Below are 23,502 nucleotides of genomic sequence, written 5' to 3' on the forward strand. Positions count from 1 at the left end.
GCACAGACATAGGCCTCCTAATTTTCTAGCTGGTCTACCAATTCTGCAACAAACTCCGACACCCCCAACTCAAAAGCTACCATTGTTTTGATCAGATCCTTGGATTTGGCCCATGTTTGTAAAAAAATGTATTATAATTTTTTTAATGGTTTAAATTTAATTTCAAATTTTTCATAAATCTGAAACGGCACCGAGGCCCAAACCAAGGTGATTAGCATCAGAATATGCATGCTTTCCTTACTTTCTTGTGTCATCTTCATCCTTCAACTCAAATTCATGGGGTCAAAAATTACGGAAATTCAAACCACTTAGAGTCCCATAAAGGTGAATTGAAATGTGGCATTTCATACTTTCTTGTGTCATCTTTATCCTTCAACTCAAATTAATGGAGGTAAAAAATTATGGAAATTCAAACCACTAAGAGTCCCATAAAGGTGAGTTGAAATGTGCCATTTCATACTATCAACAAACGAATTTCCTAGGCATCATTGTGAGGATCATGAGGGATATATACTTACAGCAAAGAGTACAACCAAATTGGTATCTTAGAATGGGCAGTGATGGAGGCATTGGCTGCAGTGCACAACACGTACTGAAATTTAGTTGAGATTTGAGACTATAGAAAATCGGATTGGAGGGTGATGCGGTCTAAATTATGAATGCCGTGAAAGCTATGGAATGTTTTTGTTGTAGATATAATCAATTAGCGAATGATGCTAAATGGGTCTTGAAATAATGAAAAGTTTGTGTAATTGTCATGAATAAAGTATAATTTTGTCAAAAGAATTGATGGTATTTTACTTTTTGGTCCCAAAAAATCGAAAGAGTCGATTTCAATGCAAAATGTTATAGAATTAAGCTGAAATGTGGTAAAGCAAATATGATAGATCTTCCTTCTCTTCTTCCACTTATATTTTAAGATTTTTGCTTCCCTCTTTTCCAGTTCATGCTGACTGCCGAGTACGACTTTCATTATATAAATCTAATCTCTAGTCTTCATCCGATGATATATTCAAGGGTTGGAAAAAACAAAAAAAAAATTTATTCCAAAACGCTGATGAATTATTCTGCAGGATGCAAAGTTGGAAAATAAATGATCACAGAAGGCCCCATCAACCCAGGGAGCTCATCTTGTCCATGTTTGCACATCAATAATAAATATACTGCACTGCCTGAAAACAAACTATCTACTACAATCATTTCAAAGATCATTACTAACAAACTCAAACAAAAGTTTTTAGAATCAGCGACCTCCTGAGAGAAGTGACTCTGCAACAAAAGAGGACTGTGTAAACCTGTCCCTTGAAGACGGATAGGTCATGGCAAAATCACTGAAACCACCTTCCTTATGATGCGTAAATGTTAAGCCGTTGGCACAAAGGCCAAGCGATGATAAATCTGGAAGAGGAAAATCACCCTCCAAGAACTGTACTACTTGGCGCATGCTTGGCCTAGCAGTAGGCTCTGAATGGGAACAGAGCAACCCAAGTTTCAAAACAAGCTCTACTTCCTCTGCTACATAATCTGCACCCAAACTTACATCTCTTGCCGCAAGAATTTCGCCTCGGTTCCAATGAGAAAACACCCTTTCAAGCAGAAGGACGTCATCTGCTGCTCCTCTTGGCTCTATTGGTCTCCTTCCACAAGAAACCTCAAGCAAAAACGCCCCGAAAGCAAACACATCGGTGCCAGTCGTGGCCTTACCGCTTCGACTATGCTCCGGCGCAAGATACCCAAAAGTTCCGACCACATGGGTAGTTTGAGGAGCAGTTCCATGATCATATAATCTTGCAAGGCCGAAGTCTCCTAATCTGGCATTCAATTCACCATCTAGCAAGACATTACTAGCCTTGACATCTCTGTGAATAACAACCTGCTCCCATTCTTCATGCAGATAAAACAGCCCCGATGCTACACCTTTTATCACTCGAAATCTCTGGCTCCAGCTCAGTGTAAGCTCAGGTTGGTCGAAGAGGTACTTGTCTAGGCTGCCGTAGGGCATGTAGTCGTACACCAAAAGCAGCTCTCCCTTGCGCCGGCAATACCCCAAGAGTGGAACTAAATTCCTGTGACGAAGACGACCAATGCTTACAATTTCTGCGACAAATTCTTTCATCCCCTGTCTTGATTCATGGGAGACCCTCTTCACTGCAATCTCAATTTTTGAGGTAGGTAGTATACCTCTATACACCCTACCAAATCCGCCAGTGCCCAACAGGTATTTGTCCCTAAATCCTTTTGTGGCAATATAAAGATCTTTGAATTTGAATCTGTGAGGCCCATATTGAAGCTCCCAGTCTTCAAGCACTTCTGCAAACTTCCTTTTCCTTTTTATGAAATAAACTGCAGCTGAAATTGCTACGGAGACTAAACTGACAATAATCACAGGCAACCCAATTGTCAAAAATTTAGATCTGGGTTTACCTCCAATCCTTGGCAGCTTGGGAAGTTGAGAGAGATCAAGTTCTGGAGCCAGGCCGTTCACCTTAAAGCTCCATCCCGTAACATAATGGGCTGTTAGGACTGAGCCGGTTGAGGAAGAGAAGCCAACATACATGTTGTCTTCAATGATGGGTGAAAGATCACGGAACAAAGACAAGAGCGGAGTTTTGGGTTTTCCGACATTAATTGGAGCCATAGTGACCTCGATTTTCTTCTCGACACCATCATATTCCACCCAAACTCGCATTTGGCGGCCGCTGATAAGACTCAGGTTCCTAAACCCACCATTGTTGTCGGCATTATATCCTGCGGGAAAAGATTTGTTTGACTTCAACCCATTTATATCAATCCCAACATGGTTATCATTGATGTCAGCAAACTCGCTGCTCTGGATGGTATCGAGCTCTACGGCGAAAACATGGTTGGTGTCATTACCGTTGTTGCTACCATTGAAAAGGCCAAGGTACTGGCTTGGGAGAGCTCCTGGGAGCCCTCTTGTCGGAGCAACAACAAAAGCAATGCCATGGCCGCTCAAAGCCGGATATTCAGAAATGATAGCAAATACAAAGGTAGTAGAGAAGGAGGAAGCGGTGCCATTCAAGGATTTCTTGAAGCTGACCTGATTGGGGTAGAAAGCATGACCCTTTTGCTGTCTGGTGTCATTGGTGAGCCTCAAAAGGCCATTAGGGGTGATTTCAGCTATGCCGTCTAGGCTTAGATTTCCCGATCTAAACCCATTGAAGAGAAAGCTGGTATCTTCAGAGGCTACAAAGCTCACGAGGAGAGGCAGCAGGATTGCCAGTTTGGGAAACATGGCAATTTTTTTTTTTGCATAATTCGCTCTTCTCACGAAAATAGGTCCCCTTTTGTCAGCATCCCAAATTCGATTGGTCAACCACCAAGTCTCTCTCAACTTTCCCAGCATGCGTTTCTAAGCCCGCCGAAATCTCCTATAAACTGCGTTCTTATTGAACCTCTCTATCTCCACGAAAGGATTATTATGCGTATAAACTACAAAGAGAGAGGTTTAACGGGGGATATTTTATGCATATTGGCTTTATATAATTTGCTTTTAAGAATTGTAATGATTAAAGTTGGAAGAAAATTAGTCCTCAGTTATCTGATGATGTGTAATACCCGAAATTTATAACCTAAAATAAATGTGTTCTTAATATTAAGGAGAAGGAGGATTGGCAATTTTATTAAGATTAATGTGAAAAATGAAAAAAATTGCTAGTTCAAAATTTAGTAGGTTATTAAGTGATTGGATGATTGGAAGATAATTTTTGGGTTCTTATTGTGTTAGCCGAAAATTGGTACAAGCCTTTGAGTTTGCTCTGACGATCGAAAGTTGGATTGATGCACTAGACGACTCTTTGAGTTTGAGGAATTAATGTGTTGATGATGTTTCGATTATGAATTTAGGTAAATAGATGATGATTAACACATATTAGATAACCTATCTAAGGCCTTGCATGTTAGATTTCAATTTATCAATAAGCAAAGAAAATTGGTGTTTAATGATTAATGAAAGGATTTGAGGTTTCGAATGAGACTTAAAATTTCTTGTAAAAATTGATAGTTCTATAATCTTCACTATAAGGATAAGGTGGATTTATGATGTATTACTTTGGGAGTTTGGGTAAAGTTGGATTCATAAGGACTATAGGATTATTTTTATATATGGTGCGAATTAGTTGATTTAAGGATGATTTTCTCTGAAGAAATTGCATCAAAATTTTATTGCAGTTCTTTGTTTGAAAGTTGTTTTTCCATAAGTATGATCCATGTTATTGTTTGAGGTAAATAGTTAAAAAGATTACTATTAGTCAACAAAAAATTTTTAATATCAATATGTTACAATTGTTCACAATCGCTCTGCCTTTAGAACTTGGAGCGTTTCATCATGGACGACAATTTTTAAGTAGTAGCCACATGACATGATCCCAAAGTCATTTTTTCCAATCGGAGACATATAATTAGGTTTAGTAAAAACTATGTTGTCTCATGTGATAAATATTTTCATCAAAATTATATATATATATATATATATATATATATATATATATATATTAGAAAAAAAGAGAATTTTCAAAAAATATTTTTAGTCCGTTCCTTCTCATCATGTCATTTCCGGTGGAGGCATAATTATGGTAAAAATTATAGTCTCCGCTTGTTTCAACGTAAAATATTTTTTTAATTTTTGGCTCATACGAAAAATTAGCGAGAAAAGAAAATACAAAATTTAAAACCATAAACTATTTTCCAAAACAAAAGAATTCTTTTATTTAAACCAAAAATATTTTCGGTGACATCAAAGACCGGAAAATACATAAAAATAAAAACATTTTTCAAAAAATATTTTAAGCAAAAACAAACAAAGTCTAAATTACATGAATTTAGTTCACGGTCCTATCGTACAATTTTTTGATATAAAACTGTAAAAATCAACTATTAAACTAACACTTATAAATAAATAAAAAATTAATAACTATTTTTTATTATCACATTATTATAATTATGGCAAACATATAATAATATTACTAAAAATCATATGATTCTTCGTATTATAATTTATAATGATACAAGTTGCAATGACTATGGTCCACACTCCATAGTGGGCGGATGATGGAATTGGAGGGTAGCGGCCACATGATCACGTTAAGAGCCGCCATTCAAGAAGAAACATGGCAGCATGTGCAAAATAAAAAACGCGTCAATTATTGCCACCTGTCATGTCACTCGTCACAGTCACAAATCCACGCAGTCAATTCAGCTAACTCGTGTTCATTTTGGATTCAATTCCCTCCGATTAAGAATAAATTAGAGATTCTTTAATTGTTAATTGTGATTTTTTATTTTAAATTTAATTATATATAAAATTATTTAAATTTCGATAAAATAAAAGTTAACATTTAATGTTTTAGTTATATAAAAGTAATTGATATTTTATAGACTATTAAATTTAAAATGAAGGGCCATAATTAATAATTGAAAAATCTCTAATTAAAATGACATTTTAATATTTATTTTTTATTTTTTATTTTTTAAATCCAAACAGGCGTAGAAGGGAAAGGGAGAGGAAAAGAGAGCCAAAGGTATATTACAAAGAGAAGAGAACCCCAAGTGATAAGGCTGTGAGCTCAATAATTAACACTTTCAGTCTTTGGAAAAAAACAAGAAGAAGAAGTTTTTATTTAGGGATAACTTCAGAAAACCCCCCTGAAGTTCCAGCCGATTTGAAAAACCCCCCCTGAATTTCCAAATCTCTCAATTAGCCCCCCTGAACTTTGCTTTTCTCTCACATAACACCCTTCCGTCCATATGAATCGTTAAAGCCTAACGGATGCCCACTCACGTGATTTTCACGTGATAATTTTCGGCTTGCTTACCCATTTTGCCCTCATTAGTGCTAACCGAAATTCCCAAACTGCCCGCATTCGAAAAGTGGTAAAAATTAAAACCTAATTCCGCAGATTATCGAGCCAAAATTCCCAAAAATTCCCAAACGCTTCTAGAAGGGTCTGCTCGTGCGAACCATCGTCTTCGTTGTCGGTGAACCATTTTGGCTGGAGTTTGGGTATCGATCTGCGACGGTTTAGTCAGAAATCCCATCTAAATCACTTGGGATCCACGATAATCAAGTAAGTTTCGTTATCCCGAAAATATACATTTAGGGTTTGTTATAAATTTTCTGAGATTTGTGTTTGACCAACAATTTGTATCGGATGTTTTGGGGGTTTTGCATGTAACGCGTTTGGAATGGATTTTGTTGAGATTTTAGTTTAGGGTTTTATTTATTTGAAGTTGGTCATTATTTATGGTGTTTGTCAGACAATGCGTTTAAAGTTGTCATGTGTTTATTGTTTAGGATCGTTTGTTTTGTTGGAAGTTGTTGTTCTTTTGTCTGATGTAGATGTGGTCCCCTAGGTTCGACTTGTGTTGGCCACGTGAGTAGCAGCATGAGTTTATACTATGAATAAAGTAGTAAAGTGGTCCCTTCCATTACCTGTAAGGGAAAGAAGTGATCGTGCTTTAACATAGAATTTTTGGTTGCTGACCTTATAAGGGACAACTGTGCTTAGTGTATTGGCAGAGAGTTTCAGTTGTTGTGGAGTTGTTGCTTTTGGTTTAGGGGTAATGTAGTCATTTGGGTATAGGAAAAAACGTGACCACGACCACACTTCTTACATTTGGTTTTGAAATTACTACTTAAACCTTGTGGTTTGTTTGTGGCTGCTATGAGTACAGGGGTAAGATGGATAATTTTTATTAAAGGGACAATTGTATTAAAAAATGTGTTTGTGATATGAATTAGGATAAAATATATGCTTATTAGGATAAAATATATGCTTTAGGGTTGTTTTTACTCTGCTGAAATTGTGGGTTGGGTTGTTTTTACTTTGATGAAACTTAGGGGTTGGTTGTTTTTACTTTGCTGGAATTGGGGTTGGTTGTTTTTACTTTGCTGGAATTGTGGGCTGGGTAGTTATTTTTACCCTAAATATATGCTGAGTACTTTGAGTTAGGGTTGGGTCATTTGTGTGCTGTTTTGGGTTGTTACTTTGGTTAAATTTTTACCTTGATGGATTTTACAACAATTAATGATTACTTTAAAAATTTTCCTGGTTAGTTTATTTCAAATGTCTAACTTTGTGTGCATTCATAAACCCTAAATATATGCTGAGTACTTTGAGTTAGGGTTGGTCATTTGTGTGCTGTTTTGGGTTGTTACTTTGGTTTAATTTTTACCTTGATGGATTTTACAACAATTAATGATTACTTTAAAAATTTTCCTGGTTAGTTTATTTCAAATGTCTAACTTTGTGTGCATTCATAAACCCTAAATATATGCTGAGTACTTTGAGTTAGGGTTGGTCATTTGTGTGCTGTTTTGGGTTGTTACTTTGGTTTAATTTTTACCTTGATGGATTTTACAACAATTAATGATTACTTAAAAAAATTCCTGTTTAGTTTATTTCAAATGTCTAACCTTGTGTGCATTCATAAACCCTAAATATATGCTGAGTACTTTGAGTTAGGGTTGGTCATTTGTGTGCTGTTTTGGGTTGTTACTTTGGTTTAATTTTTACCTTGATGGATTTTACAACAATTAATGATTACTTAAAAAAATTCCTGTTTAGTTTATTTCAAATGTCTAACCTTGTGTGCATTCATAAACCCTAAATATATGCTGAGTACTTTGAGTTAGGGTTGGTCATTTGTGTGCTGTTTTGGGTTGTTACTTTGGTTTAATTTTTACCTTGATGGATTTTACAACAATTAATGATTACTTAAAAAAATTCCTGTTTAGTTTATTTCAAATGTCTAACCTTGTGTGCATTCATAAACCCTAAATATATGCTGAGTACTTTGAGTTAGGGTTGGTCATTTGTGTGCTGTTTTGGGTTGTTACTTTGGTTTAATTTTTACCTTGATGGATTTTACAACAATTAATGATTACTTAAAAAATTTTCCTGGTTAGTTTATTTCAAATGTCTAACTTTGTGTGCATTCATAAACCCTAAATATGAGTACTATGGCTATAATATTAAACTACCTTTCAATGTAATGAATGTGGCAGGATACGAGATGGGTACACGTTATATCATGTTTGAGGTGCACTATGGGGGTGTTTTTAACAGGCAATGTAGGATTCATTATGTTGGGGGTAATGTTAGTCATGACCCAAACTCGTATGATGTGCACAAGATGAAATTTTCTGACATAGAGGATGTGTGTAGTAGATATGGCTATAGGTCTGGGGACCTTGTGTATTATAGTTTACCAGGATTGCCTTTAGACCAAGGCTTAAGACTTATGTCATCTGACTACAATGTGAATGAAATGGTTTCCAAACATTTAGATCATGATCTGGTAGTGTTGTATATAGTAAGTTATGGTGTAGTGGATGATGTAGTTGGTGAAGAGGAAGAGGAGGATTCAGAGAATGAGAGGGCAGCTGTGTTTAGGAAGGATGCCTTCTGGGATTCAGTGCTTAGTGATGATACAGATTGTGTTGATTCTGAGGATGATGTTACTGTTCCTAGTGGGGACATCCATGAGGGGGTTGGAAATTTTGAAGGGGTTGTTGAAGATGCATATGTGGATGGGGATGTTGGGGATGTTGGGGATGTTGGGGATGCTGGTGAGGGTGATGCTAGTGAGGATGCTGGTGAGGGTGGGGAAGAAAGTGATGATAGTGTAGAGAAGTATGGTAGTGATCATCTAGAATCACCCCCTTCTAGTGATGATGATAGTACAGTTCACATAATCCGTAGGGATGTAACCACTAGAGTTCCTTTTGATCCCACTGATATGGATAATCCGACATTGGTTGTTGGGAATACATTTCGTGATGCAGCTGAATTTAGAAAAGCCGTGAGACAGTACAATATTATCAGAGGGAAGGATCTGAAATTCAAGAAAAATGAAAAGAAGAGGATTGTGATTGTTTGCAAAGATACAAATTGTAGGTATAGGGTATATGGGAGGCAGTTGGAGAATGAGATGACATTCCTTTTAGTATCCCTTAGGCCCAAACACAGCTGTTCCAGGAAGTACCACAATCATATGGTCACTTCAACTTGGATTGCTGAGTGTTGCATGGATTCTTTTAGGGAGCAGCCAAACATGCCCATAGATGTGTTGCAAAAAAAAGTGAAATCCAAATATAATGTGGATGTCCATGTCAGTTCTCTGTATAGGGCTAGGAAAAAAGCAAGAGAATCAATCTATGGAAAATTTGATGAGCAGTACCATCGGCTGTGGGATTATTGCAACATGGTTAGGAGCACTAATGTAGGTAGTTGTTTGGTATTGATGGTTGAGAGACCAATGCCTCAGGTGCCATGCAGATTTCAGAGGATTTATATTTCATTGGCAGCCATGAAGAATGGTTTTCTTGAAGGGTGTAGGCCTGTTGTGGGTCTTGATGCATGTTTTCTGAAGGGAACGTATAAGGGGCAGTTGATGTCTGCTGTGGGCAGGGATGCCAACAACAACATGTACCCTATTGCAATGGCTGTCGTGGAGGCTGAGACGAAGGATAGCTGGACATGGTTTCTTGAGGCACTTGTTGCAGATCTTGGCCCTACTCCACATGGGTTGACTTTCATTTCGGATCGACAAAAGGTAAAATACTTGTATTCATTTATTATTCATATCAATTTAGTATTTATTGTAACGCAACTAATTATTTTTTTCAACTATTGTGCAGGGCCTGATTCCAAGCCTAGAACAAGTATGTCCGCAGTCTGAGCATCGTACATGTGTTAGGCACTTGTACGCGAATTTCAGAAGCGCTGGTCATCGGGGGGTGCTATTGAAGGACCTTCTTTGGCGAGCTGCCGCATCATACACAAAGAATGAGTTCTATGGAGTAATGGATGAGCTGAAGATGGTTAGCAAGGATGCGCATGCTTACCTAGAGAAGATAGATCCTAACACTTGGTGTAGGGGATGGTTCAATACACATTGTAAGTCCAGCCTCTTACACAACAATACTTGTGAGAGTTTCAATTCATGGATCAAAAAATTCCGTGACCAGACAATCTTGAGCATGTTGGAAGGGATTAGATGTAAGTTGATGAGAAGGTATGTGAGGAAGAAAGAGTTGATAAGTTCAATGGAGGAGGCCTTAGGGCCAAAGATTAGGAAGAGGCTAGAAAAAGAAGAGGATGCAGGCAGTAATTGTTGGTGTACATATGCCGGTCAGGGTATGTTTGAGGTGGAGTGCCTTGGGAGAAAATTTGTTGTAGATATGGAAGCTGGCACTTGTGGCTGCAGAAAATGGGATGTGACTGGTATCCCCTGTGCGCATGCAATTTCTGCCATTTTACACCAAGGTGGGGAACCAACTGAGTATGTAAGTGAGTACTATGGCAAGGAAAAGTACCTCAAGGCTTATGACCACGTTGTCTATCCTGTGCCAAGTGAAGAGCAATGGCCTAGAAGCAACCAACCAAAGATTGAGCCACCCAAGGCTAGGGCACCTCCTGGTAGACCTAAGAAAGTAAGAGATAGGTCTGTTGATGAACCAAGAAATCCTAATACAATTAGAAAGGGGGGGCAGAAAAATAAATGTGGGTACTGCATGAAATTTGGCCACAACAAGAGGTCATGTGTTGCTAGGCAGAGACAAGATGAAAGAAGGGCACGTGTCAAAAAGTACTACAGGGATAATGCATCAACTGACTGGAATTTGGACATGGTATCTACTCACTTGCTGATTATTGTTTAATTCACTAAATTTATTTACATATTTGCATACTTATTTATTTCTTCATTTTTCCTGTCAGTTGATGCAGGATGGATCTTCACCTGCCACTACAACTACCAGCAGGAAAAGGGGAAGAGTGAACACACCATTAGGTTCACAAAGGGCAGGAGGATCAGCAACTGGTGGTTGTTCAACAACCACAACTCAAAGACCTTCACAGCCGGCATCAGATCATGTCTCACAGCCTATATTGAGGCCAGCATCAGATATTGCATCTCCTCACAGCTCCTGCCAGCCTGCATTTAGGGCAGCATCAGATATTGCATCCCATCCTGCAACACAGGCTGCATTAAGGCCATGTTCAGATATTGCATCACAGCTTGTGGGAGTAGCAACCTCTGCCACCCAACCAGGAAATGCACCTGCTGCCACCCAACCAGCCAAAACAGCAACACCTTATGCCTACAAACAAAATGTGAGTCATTCTTCATATCCATGTAATTAAGAGTCACAAAAAAAATATAAGGGCCTAATTGTATACTTTGCTGAAATGCAGGCATCTACCATTTTTGGGAACAAGGATAAAAGAACCCTAGGGTTGGCAACAAGGACGAGAGCAAGTGGTAGGCTGAGGGAACATGTTAGAAGTGGAAGAGAACCTGGCAATAGGCAGAAGCTTGTTGTTGATCTGACTGGCAGTCCTACTGGGCCACCACCAATTCCAGGGGGTGGACCATTATGCTCTTGGGGTCCTCCCAGAGTTGGCGGTATGACATTTAGAACAGCCCCGCATGATTTCGACATACAAAAGGGCCAAGGGACAGCTGATAACCATCCACCAGGTTTTGATGAACATGTTCGAAGAATGGACAAAGGGAAGAAGAAAATGCATTGACCATGACAAGATGAAAGAATGTGTGAACTAACCTTTTTCTTTTTTGTGTTTGGGGTGGTATGTAAGCATTGTAAACCCTAAACTTTATTATAAGTTGTAGCTGTTTGATGTATTTTGTAAACACTGTAATCATTGACCTCTTTGGACATGTGCCGGTTTGGTGTCAACTTTATTTTGTGTTTGACCACTCACGGTTTGTAACTCTTTGGGCTATTTTTTGTAAACAATGTAACTCTTTGGGCTCTTTGTTTTGTGTTTGACCACTTACAGCTTGTAAGTATTTGGGGTATTGTGTATACATTGTAATGGACACATTGTAGATGATGGTCATGTATTTTATGGATGTGGATGATGTAACTTTTAGTACTTTTGGATTTAGATTGAGGTATAATTTCTTAAGTATTAAACACTATCTACATATAGTTTTTGCTATAAATTCTTTACTACTTGTTATTTTGGAATTGAGTTGAGGTATAATTTCTTAAGTAGTAAACACTATCTATACATAGTGTTTGCTATGACTTTGATAGTTGGATTAATTTACAAGTGCTTATACATTTAGTGTTCTTGTGGTATTAATTAGGTTAAATTAAGTACATGTGGATGATGTAACTTTTAATACTTTTGGAATTGAGTTGAGGTATAATTTCTTAAGTAGTAAACACTATCTATACATAGTGTTTGCTATGACTTTGATAGTTGGATTAATTTACAAGTGCTTATACATTTAGTGTTCTTGTGGTATTAATTACGTTAAATTGAGTACATGTGGATGATGTAACTTTTAATACTTTTGGATTTAAATTGAGTTCAATTGACAACATTTTGCCAATGTTTTATTTCCCAAGTGAAGGTAACACAGCATCAACCAATAAGAGAAATTGCGGTCACAAGTGGGTTGGAAAGTTTTGTGAACCAATCAATTTGGATGCTTCTAAATTTGTACCAAGAAAATTCATACAAACCATGCCAAATATTACACAAAAGTTGGGTACAAAAAAGATAACCATATGGTCAATTGATACAAGTCTGATACAAATAAAGACAACAAACTGTCTTTTTCAGCTGCTTAACATCAGATTTGATGCAAGTCCATTAGAAAAAGGGAAACACAACAATACAGCAACAAGACACCAACAACATGCAAGTGCAACCCGAAACTTCAGCTGCATCGAACGATACTTATTCTCAACCCTTTCAAGTTTAAGTGCAAAATTAGCAGCATCAACTTCACTTTTTGACTTGTACTCAGCAAGTTCAATCTTGCATTTCAACACTTCCATTGCCCTTTCGGACTTCAAATCGTGCTGCCACGCCAACAACATTGACATCAGTCGATCACCGCACACACAAAAATCTGGTTCAACCCATTTAAAAAAATTGCAACCACGATTTGTTTCATTCTGCATAATCACACAAATTAGGGTCATACAAATTAGAGTTTAATCCATCATTAAATGATTTAGGCATAACGGGAAGAGCAGCAAATTTATGTGAAAATAATGAGGTAAATTCTCAAACACATCTTACCACATAATTTACACAGGCATAAAACCTTTTTCCATGATTTTTAGTTGTTGATGCTGTTTTGACAACGGTTTTGCTCCCACATTTGCAAATTGGATAGCTCGATCCTGAATCGCTTAGCTCACCCTCGGAGTGCTCCATCTTTAACCGTCGTCACCTCGCTGGTACTGGACAGTGAGTAAGTTTGCCGGTGGATGATTTTCGCCGGTCTGGGTCTCGCCGTCGTCGGGGATTCTTCGCCGCCAGATGTACTTATATTCAGCTTTCTTTCTTCGACTCTCTTTCTAAGCCTTCGAATCGATGGCTGGAACCCAATCAACCCATCAGCTTCCACATTTTCTCCTCAACCTTCGGCTGTGGGTCTTCGTCTTCCAGTTTGGTGTGCTTGGACGAGTGAGCGTGTCTAAGGGTGAGAGTGAAGGGTTAGTAAGACACTAATGAGGGCAAAATGGGTAAGCAAGCCGAAAATTATCACGTGAAAATCACGTGAGTGGGCGTCCGTTAGACTTTAACGATTCATATGGACGGAAGGGTGTTATGTGAGAGAAAAGCAAAGTTCAGGGGGGCTAATTGAGAGATTTGGAAATTCAGGGGGGGTTTTTCAAATCGGCTGGAACTTCAGGGGGGTTTTCTGAAGTTTCCCCTTTTATTTATATATGTGTGCTAGCTGTGATTTCCTACTATTCCACAAAGGCCAACCACGTGGGATCTTCAATTCCTAGTTATTTTCTGTTAAAAAGAAACAATTATTTATGAGGAGCCTTGGGAAAAGGGTAACGTCCATTTGTTTTCTTCTATACATGTAGGTCACACTAAGCGGAGTTCTTTCAATTTCTTGTTGTCTACACTACTTGATTTATTCTCTACCCTTCCATTTAATTTGATTAATTGCATAGAAAGGGATATGATTTTGACTAAATAATCAAAAGAATCATATGGGTGGATTAGTCATGTAATAAAATAAAATAAAATAAAATAAAAATGTGTTAGTTCGTGCTCAGTATTAAGTGCATTTAATAAAATAAAATAAAATAAAATAAAAATGTGTTAGTTCGTGCTTAGTATTAAGTGCATTTTAAATTGTGTGACAGATAACAATAAAAAAAAGGCTTTTGAAGAAATGAATAAACTGAGGAATCAGGTAAGAAAGTGCTTATTTTATGATTCAACAACAATCACTTGAGATGGTGATGCAACTTTAGAAGTTAGTTTAAGGGTAACCTTTAAATTGTTAACCATGCCTTTGGTTAACACAAGAATACTTTTGGATCATTTTATACTGCAATGTAATTGCCTATAATTTGTCATGGATGTGCACCATTTTTTTTAAAAAAAATTTTATACATGAAGCTTGGATCTCCAAAACTGAAGACATAATTGGCCTAATTGAGCTCATCCTCTGTAGTCTTTAATTTGATCAGTATGGTTTACAAAAAGTCTTCAAATTGGAAACGTCAAGGACCCCTTAGAAATTTCATGCATCACCATCAACGTTAAAGTTAAAATTAGGAGAAACTTTACTTTATACTTCTGAATTATTACGCGATTTGACAAGACCCCAAACTTCAAAACATCTTAATTTGAACTCCTCAACTTTCAATTCCAGTCAATCTGAACCCCTACGTCAGATTTAGCCATTAACTTCTAACGGCAATATCTAAAAAGACCAAAATATCCCTAATTTTTTTTTAATATTTTTTATTTTTATTTTTTTTAATTGGCCTAATTGAGCTCATTTTCCAAGGTTTTTAATTTGCTGTGCATAGTTTTGTTGCGATCCTCTCTTGATTTGGAGAAATAAATTTCTAGGTAATAACTATTTTATGTAATCGTTATTCTTTTTATTTCCTTGTTAGTGTTGTTTCCACAATAAGCAGTATAAGTCAAATCTAGTCATATTAAGTACGAATTTTCATAAGAGTCTTGAATATTAATGAATTGGCCCTAATTTTTCTTGGGAATATTGTAATAACTCCTTTATTTAAAAATTGTAATGTTATGAATAAAGGAAAGAGAATAATTAATCTAAATTAGCTCTTGCTTTGTGAGGTCTACGTTTCTTCTAAAAGCCTAAATTATTCCATTACGGACTTAGGTTCGTAGCAAGTTTCTTTCTAGCTTTTTTGAGCAATTACACAGACCCTTCTCTCCCTTTTATCATAGCTTAAGAGCATATATCAAAAATATTCAAAATAGAATACTTTGGTAGCAACAACTTGAGCGACAATTTCGATAAAAAAAAAAAAAAAAAAACCAACTTGCTTGATGTTTGAGGTTTTGGCATGGTATACAAAAGTCTTCAAATTGGCAACGTCAAAGAAATTTTAGAGCAGAAATCCAAGACTTTGCATCGACATCAAGGACTACTCACTAAGGAGATCCACAAAACCATACATAAGAAAGAAATATCAAAGTAGAAATGATGAAGATCAAAAATAAATAAATAATTTAGGCTTCCACTTTTATTTAGAATATTAGTTTTATTTAAGTTATTTGAAATAATTTTATATTTATATTAAATTTTAAGAGTTAGTGTTATTTTATAATTTAATAATAGGTTTAACCCAAAATTAGTCAACTTAGCTAGGATTAAAATTTGGTCGGTATTCAATTAAGTGTTCTTTTGTATTTCAATAAAAATTAATGAATAAACGTATTTTGTTCTTTAAAATACTGTTCTTTTGTGGAATGAAAATAATGACAAGGCCCACAAGGGAATAGATGGGAGTCGGCTATTGCTGTGGGGAATCATTTGGCTACCATTTGTGTGCTTTTTTTGGGAGAATGAGAATTTTGGAATTTATAAGATTATTATGAAAGAGAATAGCACAGAATCTAATTACCATGGACGATTTCCTGGCATGGCAGTAGAGTTTAGAAAGATATATGATTCTGCTTACGCATGCAAGCTAGCTAGTCACATGCAGGAGTAGAGATGAAAGTTACCCTAAACAGTTTCATAGAAATAATGACAAGGACGGCTGGTTGATGTCGGAGAAGAAATAGAAGTGCGCAAATCGATTTACCATAGCTATGACATTTTGACTAGTAAATCTCATAGCTCATATACTTTCTCAGTTTCCAAACACATCTACTCATCATCTAGACGGAGCAATAATATAAAGAAGATTAATTTTTTTTTAAATGTAATGTAACATTTAAAATTATTAATAGATCAAAATTCAATAATTATTACTTCAAATATAATAATAATTTTAAAAATTTGAGATAATATGAAAATGTTACATTCGCACGTACAATCCTTATCGGATTGGCATGGCGGGGCAGTGGGAGCCCTAGCTCACAAGTTTCCTACAATCAGAAAATCTTGTAACTGGCAGCTGAATCTTATAATGAACGATTTCCCGGCATTGCAGTAGAGTGTACCTAAAAATATATGATTCTGCTGCTACTCACAAGTCACATGCAAGGTAACTTTCATCAGTTATCCTAAACGGGTGTGTTTGGCAAATGACTTAAAAAAAAGACAATTATTTCTCTTAAAATTAATTTCAACATTCTTACTTTCTACATTACATTAATTATTTTTTATTATTATTTAAATAAAAATATCGTTATAAAACAATTTTTTTTCCCACTTTTTCATATGAAAGCCTTATTATTTTCTCACATGAATCAAATCTACTTACCATTCTAATTCATTACCTTTTTCAAGTCCTTTGAAAAATATACCGAGAAATGACAATGGCGGCTAGTAATTGATGTCGGAGAAGAAACGGGAGGGACCCAAATGGGCAAGCTTTTGACTTTCACCTCATAGAGACGCGGGCAAATCGATTTACCACGGCCTTTTCTTTTGAACCAGCTCATACTTTCTCCAACACCAAAGCCACACTGCCACAGTACCACACAGTATACGAGTTCCTGTGAGGAACAACGACAAGACGCATCACCCACCAACTATAATAATACTTCTCACTATACAAAAAAAACTTTGGCATAACCGGACATTTTTCAAAACCATTGTTTTCTTCAGTAATGTTTTCTTGTTGCGTAGTTTTTACAGACAACCAACCTTTTTAATTGTCCGGTTTTTATTATCGGAAGAGGCATCTCTGACGTACATGTACATATGGGTGTAAACGAGCCGAGCTTGACCGAGCTTCCATTGTTCAGGCTTGGCTTGTTTAAATTTTACTCGAGCTCGAGCTCGAGTCGAGCTTAAGGGCGAGCCAAAAAAATCGAGCTCGAGCTAATAATAAGTCGAGCCGAGTCAGCTCGTGAGCTGGCTCTTATATTTAATGTTTTTGTTTCTAAATTTTTTTTTAACTTCAAGTACTCTTAAACGGCTTAAGAAGTTAGTTTGCATATGAGCATTTGCTTAGCCTGACTAGTCGTGTATGGAGCCTGAGTCAATACAGCAAGACATTTGGTTTCAAAGAGAGAGGATATGCATCATTTTATAGATAAACAAACTTGGAGATTGATGTTTTCTTAATAATGTGGAACAAGTTAACATGTTGCATTCAAACTGCATTGGGACAACACCCCCTACAAAAAAATATTTTTTTAACGTTTCTCTCTCAATCCGCCTCACCAGTCACAACGGATCTTCCACTTAAATTCTCATTTCCCACTTTCTCACTCTGACTCACCAGATAGGTAGTAATAGTGTTTGAGTCTGTTTGATTCTTCTTCCTTTCGTTTGGATATGCTCTAATTGAATCGAGGTCTTTTTAATAATTGCCCTCTCTCTCTTTGATCACGAAGGGTCTAAAATTTTCCATTCTCTAACGCTTAAATATAAATGCAATTTTAAGGTTTTAATAATTATGAGATTTATAATTAATTATGTATTACTTAGTTTTTATATATATATATATATATATATACACACACTCGAGCTTATACGAGCTGTTCGCGAGCTTAGCCGAGTCGAGCCGAGCTTGCTTCGTTTAATATTCGAGCTAGGATTTGTGTTCATGAAGTGCTTCATTTAATATTCGAGCCGAGCTTATGCGAGCCAAGCCCAAGCTTGCTTGCGAGACGCTTCGCTCACTTAACAGCCCTACATGTATACCAGTGTCATAGCGTCCTATGTAATTTGTATAACTTTTTTTTTTTTTTTTTTTTTTTTTTCACAACAAAAAAAAAATGCTGCGCAAAATAGTATTAAGGTAGCTCTTAGCACATCAAAATAATAATATATTAGGAAACGCAGTGTTTTATTATGTTGAATTTAAACCACAATAAATACATGTGACATATATAGGCCACACTTTAATATCCTAGAGAATTTCTTACGCATTGATTCTACAAATTCCCCACTCGTCCAATCCTCAAAGAAATTGGAAACTTGACAGTCTTCTGGTCTTGTCCATCTTCAGTACTCCAAGCATGCTTAAATTCCTCAACAACACCATCGCTCAAAGGCTCCACACCCTTCTCCCTCGCCGTTTGATACCCTGACCATGATCTTAAGTAGGTGAAATAATGATCCAAATCCATCAATTTTTCAGTCTCAAACTGAAATGGCCCAGTGTGATCAACTCCATCCACCGGCTCAAATGGAAAATCGATGCTTCTATACTTGTCCTCTACTAATTTAACTGGCGGCTCCAAATAGGGATCAACAGTTTTGTAATAGCGATGGAGGACTGCGTCGACCGAGTCATTGACTTGTGGGATGAAGTAGGTCCATGCAGCAATGACACCATGGGGTTTTTTGAGCACCCATTTCACTTGTTGATAGAAATTAGGAAGGTCGAACCAGTGGAGGGCCACAGCAATAGTCACAACATCGATGCTTGATTCGGCAGCAATATTTCTTTCAACCTCGGCTATAGACATGGTGGGAGGGGTTTGTTGGTATCTTATATTGGGTAGCCTCGGCGCCAATGAGAGCTGTTTTGGGCTTGTATCTGTGGCTATCACATTCTTGTACATCTCAGCTAACTGCAAATATGGTTAAACTGGAATTACATGTCTCTAATCGACACCAATGAGCAATGACATGACAATTATATGTCTCTATGTTGCTTGGGCAAGATAGGACATCCTTATTCCTTATAATAAAAGTGTAAGAAACAATGCAGAATGTGTTCCTATTTCTTAGTGAGCATTATCTATCTGTTTGTTAGTTTATCATGTTGCAAGTTGAGTCCTTTAGTTTAGGAGTTTAAGTTACTTAATAGTCCATGTCATTCTAGTAGTGGTTAAGTGGGTGCTTGTTTTTAGGAGAGAGTGGTTCAATTGTAGTCTATTTAAATATTTTACTTAATGAATGATAATATCAGTTTATCTAGATCTAGAATATATCTGATTTCACTTTGTTTTCCGTCTCTCATCCTAACAATTGTAGGGAAAAGACTATTGCTTGTGCATCTATCTTTTTTATTCTTAACAAAAAGAGTAATGATACAATAAATTTGTTCTATTAAGTTATTTTTACTCTTCCCAATATATTTTGGATTCCTCCGCATGATTTGGGAGTGTTAAACTCCATTCATATTCGTCTGGTCTAATGCTAATAGGAGTTTAAATACCCTATACAAAATTCCCAATATTAACCTATACAACAAAATGTTAGAATTTGTAGGAGAGAAGGAAAGGAAAAACGAAACTCACGGATCGAGCAGCCTGGCCGTTTCCGGTGCCGGCGTCCCACGCAAGGTCATGAGAGGGTGTCTTGGAAGCAATGAATTGAAACAGTTCTTGAGGGTAAATTGGCCGGCCGTCTGCATAATTCTCCGCCTGATTAAGGAACAATTCTGCCATCTCTCTGTGTCTCTGGTTTTCAGGTTTGATCAGGTTAAACTTTGGCTATCATTTATAGGCTGAAAAAGATTGAAGACAATAATATCGCATGTGAACCAAACCTACTTGCTACCTGCCAATAGACTCACGACTTTATGGGAAGGACGACTTTTTCTTCCAACAGACTTTTTAACTCTTAAAAACACGTTAAGGCCACCCAAACAGGCTCTAACTCAGGAAGCATCACGGTAATTTCGTATCTCATTGTGCTAGAATCACTTTTGACCGACATTTCATTCCAGCCGACGCCTACTGTTGTGGGGAATCATTTGGAATAGCAAATAATTTGGCTTTGTCTTTTTCAGTCAATGTGTTCCAAGTTGGTGTTCCATTATTTTATAAAAATTATTCTCTTTGAATGAGTGTTCTTTGTGTGATAATGATGTAAAGATAAAAGGAGTTTTGAGTTGTTTTTTTTTTTTTGGGGGGGGGGAGGGGGATGTAAAGATAAAAGGAGTTTTGAGTTGTTTTTTTTTTTTGGGGTGGGGGCTCTAAATTATTTTACAAAAGCTACAATTGAAGATTAATAAATGGGATCTACATTCCAAACAACCTCTACAAAACACATAAATGATCATTTTCATTATATCTCCAACTAATTAAGCAGTCTATCCCTTGTTAATTAAGTCTATTCCGGACAACCAGCCATAAAATGAAAGGCTGTCGTGAAAGGGTCCAAGGGGGAACCAAATCAGCCTCCACCATACAACATGCATGTAACTTTTTATCTCTAATACATTCACATATCTCAGTACAATTATACGTACCTATTTTAGAAATACTCCAAGTGCGTTGATCATGGTCTCTAATATGCACCAAAGGTAGCTGACTTTGAATAATAACTAATTAGAGGGGGCCAACTCCAATTTTGATCACAAATGACTAGAGCCGAGCTCGGGCGAGTTGGAGGTGTTCAAGATTGGCTCGTATATACTGTTCACAAGCTCGAGCTCGTCTTCTAGGCGAGCCGAGTGTCTTATCAAGCACTCGGCTCGGCTCGCCAATTTCTTACCTTTCTTGAGCCACTCTGTCGGCTAAGCCCCAAAATCGCCACTGTCTTAGCTGTACACAGTGTTTCACGTGTTTTACCAAAAAAAAATAAGGGCTTGGTCCCTTTTTTTTGTTTTCTTTTGCTTAAGGCTAAGGGCATAAGATATTCCCATATAGCCAATAAAAACCACACACGTGGCAGTATTTTGATTTTCTTTTTAATTCAAACCTCTCACTTTTTTAAACTACACTAACACTACTGCCCTCCCCTTATTTTATTTCCATCATTTGTTAATTAATATTTAACCCCTTATTTAATTTAACTACAATTTACTATTACAAATAAGAGTGATGATAAACAGTACCTGGGCGCACGCCGGCGTGCTGTGAATCATCACTCTACAAATAATTATTTATGACACTACTTATTATTACTATTTTATTATTCTATTCAAGATTAATTCCTGAATATCCCTTTAATTTAATTAATTCAAATTACTTTTGAGATATTTAACGTGAAAATCAAGTGGGAACTCTAGAAAAAGCAACTGCAAAATAATCTTGCAATGTGTTTAATGCTATAAACTATAGTGATAATACATCAATACTTAAATGTTATGAAACTTACACCATAAATCTTTATCTATGCTTACTAAGTTACTTAACTAGTAATTATATGTTCATATGGCAAAATATTAGACCATATGATAATGTGACTAAATTAGAATGATAATTCATATGATATAAAATCTAAATTACAATGATAATACTTAATTTGTGATTGTAACAAACATTTTTTTTTTTTTAGAGCATAATGCTCCAAACATAATAAGAGCATATAGCTCTAAACAAACACATTGTTGATTCTAATATTAATCACTTAATTTGTGATATATATGATCATATGATATAATAATTCACATAATTTTGTTTTTGTTTTGTTTTTTTTTTTTTTTTTTCTAATTACAGTTCACATAATCTTTAGGTCATGTGATCTACCACTTAACTTAATAGTAATACTAAGTTAGTATATATTAACTAACAAGTATGTATATTATATATTCATATATATAATACTCATACAAATATTACGTAACATATAATTTTTTTGTTTGTCAAAATAACCTATAGTTAATTATACTAAGTTAGTAATTTAATATATATAAAATCATTAGAGGTAACAAGCTTCCAGAGAAACTGTGTAGATTAAGATTTGTAACAATGGGAAAGATGAAGCCCAACCAGAACAGATTAAACAAAAAGCAACAGAAGAAAACAAATTAACTATATTTTAATTTGATAAACGTGAAAAATAGATTAACTTTGTGTAGGGTGCGTTTGACAGAGATTTGTAGATTAGAATTGTAGTAGATTTGATTAATGTTAAAAAAAAAAAAAATATAAGAATATTTATATGAAAAAGTAAAAAGTGTTTGATGTGATGTAGAAAATAAAAATGTTAGGAGAGATAAATAGTGTGAGATGTTTTTTTTGTGTCCAAAATCCACTCCTTTGGCAAACAGAGTCGTAATTATCCTCGATGAACTCGGGTAAATGGGCGGATTCTAGGCCTTCCAGTGCAAGCCGCGCCGAATGGTCCACTTCCTGACAGAGAAAATCTTAAGTAAAATAAAATTCTCAGTTGCAGTTTGAATGATTATTATTATTATAAGTATTGACGTAGACATACATATTTGTGTGAATTTATAAACAATTATAATATTTATTTTATATAAATATAAAGAAATAAATAAGTTAATTAAACAACTCGTGAACTATTTCAAATTGGTTCAAAAAAACAAATAAATCAAACTTTAGTAGATTATTTAAGTCGAAAACAAGCTCAAAATTGCATTATATTAAAAATAAGGAAAAAGTTTACATACTCTCTTTAAGCTACTACCAAATTAACAATGTTTTTTTTCAAACTTTCAATTGCAATAATGCTCCTTCCAAATTATCAAAATTATCAATGTTCTTTCTAATGAAGAAAATATCCTTAATAAATTTTTTTTTTTTTTAAAGAAACTATAACTATTATTTTTTTAAAAAAGTATATATATATATATATATATATATATATATATATATATATATAAAATTTAGAAAGATATATATTTTTTTTTTGACAAAAATTTGAAGTTATTTTTATCTTTTATTTGGCCTTGTGAGAAATATTGACAATTTTTTAATAGTTTAAGGTATATACATGGTCCCAATTAAACATTTAAATGAGACATTATTAATTAAGTATGGTTTAAAAGAATAGGTCGACTTTTTCTTAAAATTAAATAAACGTAATTTGAATATCCCGTAGTTTGACTCATGTCACTCAACTCGAGTACTCTTTTGTGGTACAAAGAAAGATGCCTTTAAGTTTTAAGACTGTGACTCCTCCGTAGTACTTGTCTATGACTTTGTTTGGCAATTGAATGGAAAATTAGAGTGGATGTAACAAATTTTATTGATATGAGAAAAAAAAATGTTTTATATAAAAAATTAAAAAAATTTGTCTTATAGTAATTTTTTTATTTAAATAATAATAAAAAGTGATTAATGTAATGTAAAAAGTAAAAATATTAAAGTTAATTTTGAGAATTTTTTTTTAAAATTTTTTTGGTCCATTCTTATCCAACCCTTTGCAAAACAC

The 23,502-nt window shown here is 35.6% G+C and overlaps 3 protein-coding genes across 3 annotated transcripts; 1 reads left to right on the top strand and 2 right to left on the bottom strand.

Annotated features, from left to right (window-relative positions):
- Positions 1 to 1,058: 1,058 nt before the first annotated feature.
- Positions 1,059 to 3,499, bottom strand: LOC132191900 (L-type lectin-domain containing receptor kinase IV.1). The gene is made up of 2 exons (XM_088511184.1): positions 2,425 to 3,499; positions 1,059 to 2,349 (listed from the first exon to the last, which is right to left on the bottom strand). Exons 1-2 carry the CDS (start codon positions 3,365 to 3,367, stop codon positions 1,244 to 1,246), a joined length of 2,049 nt encoding a protein of 682 aa, XP_088367310.1. The 5' UTR covers positions 3,368 to 3,499; the 3' UTR covers positions 1,059 to 1,243.
- Positions 3,500 to 9,153: 5,654 nt separating this feature from the next.
- LOC148583474 (uncharacterized) lies at positions 9,154 to 10,684 on the top strand. The gene is made up of 2 exons (XM_088511430.1): positions 9,154 to 9,576; positions 9,662 to 10,684. Exons 1-2 carry the CDS (start codon positions 9,226 to 9,228, stop codon positions 10,682 to 10,684), a joined length of 1,374 nt encoding a protein of 457 aa, XP_088367556.1. The 5' UTR covers positions 9,154 to 9,225.
- A 7,568-nt stretch (positions 10,685 to 18,252) lies between these two features.
- Positions 18,253 to 20,933, bottom strand: LOC132191319 (uncharacterized). Its single transcript, XM_059606268.2, has 3 exons — positions 20,630 to 20,933; positions 19,674 to 19,882; positions 18,253 to 19,001 (listed from the first exon to the last, which is right to left on the bottom strand). Exons 2-3 carry the CDS (start codon positions 19,821 to 19,823, stop codon positions 18,360 to 18,362), a joined length of 792 nt encoding a protein of 263 aa, XP_059462251.2. The 5' UTR covers positions 19,824 to 19,882; positions 20,630 to 20,933; the 3' UTR covers positions 18,253 to 18,359.
- Positions 20,934 to 23,502: the final 2,569 nt, after the last annotated feature.

Source organism: Corylus avellana, chromosome 10, assembly GCF_965113065.1.
Source record: "Corylus avellana chromosome 10, dhCorAvel1.hap1.2, whole genome shotgun sequence".
NCBI lineage: Eukaryota > Viridiplantae > Streptophyta > Magnoliopsida > Fagales > Betulaceae > Corylus > Corylus avellana.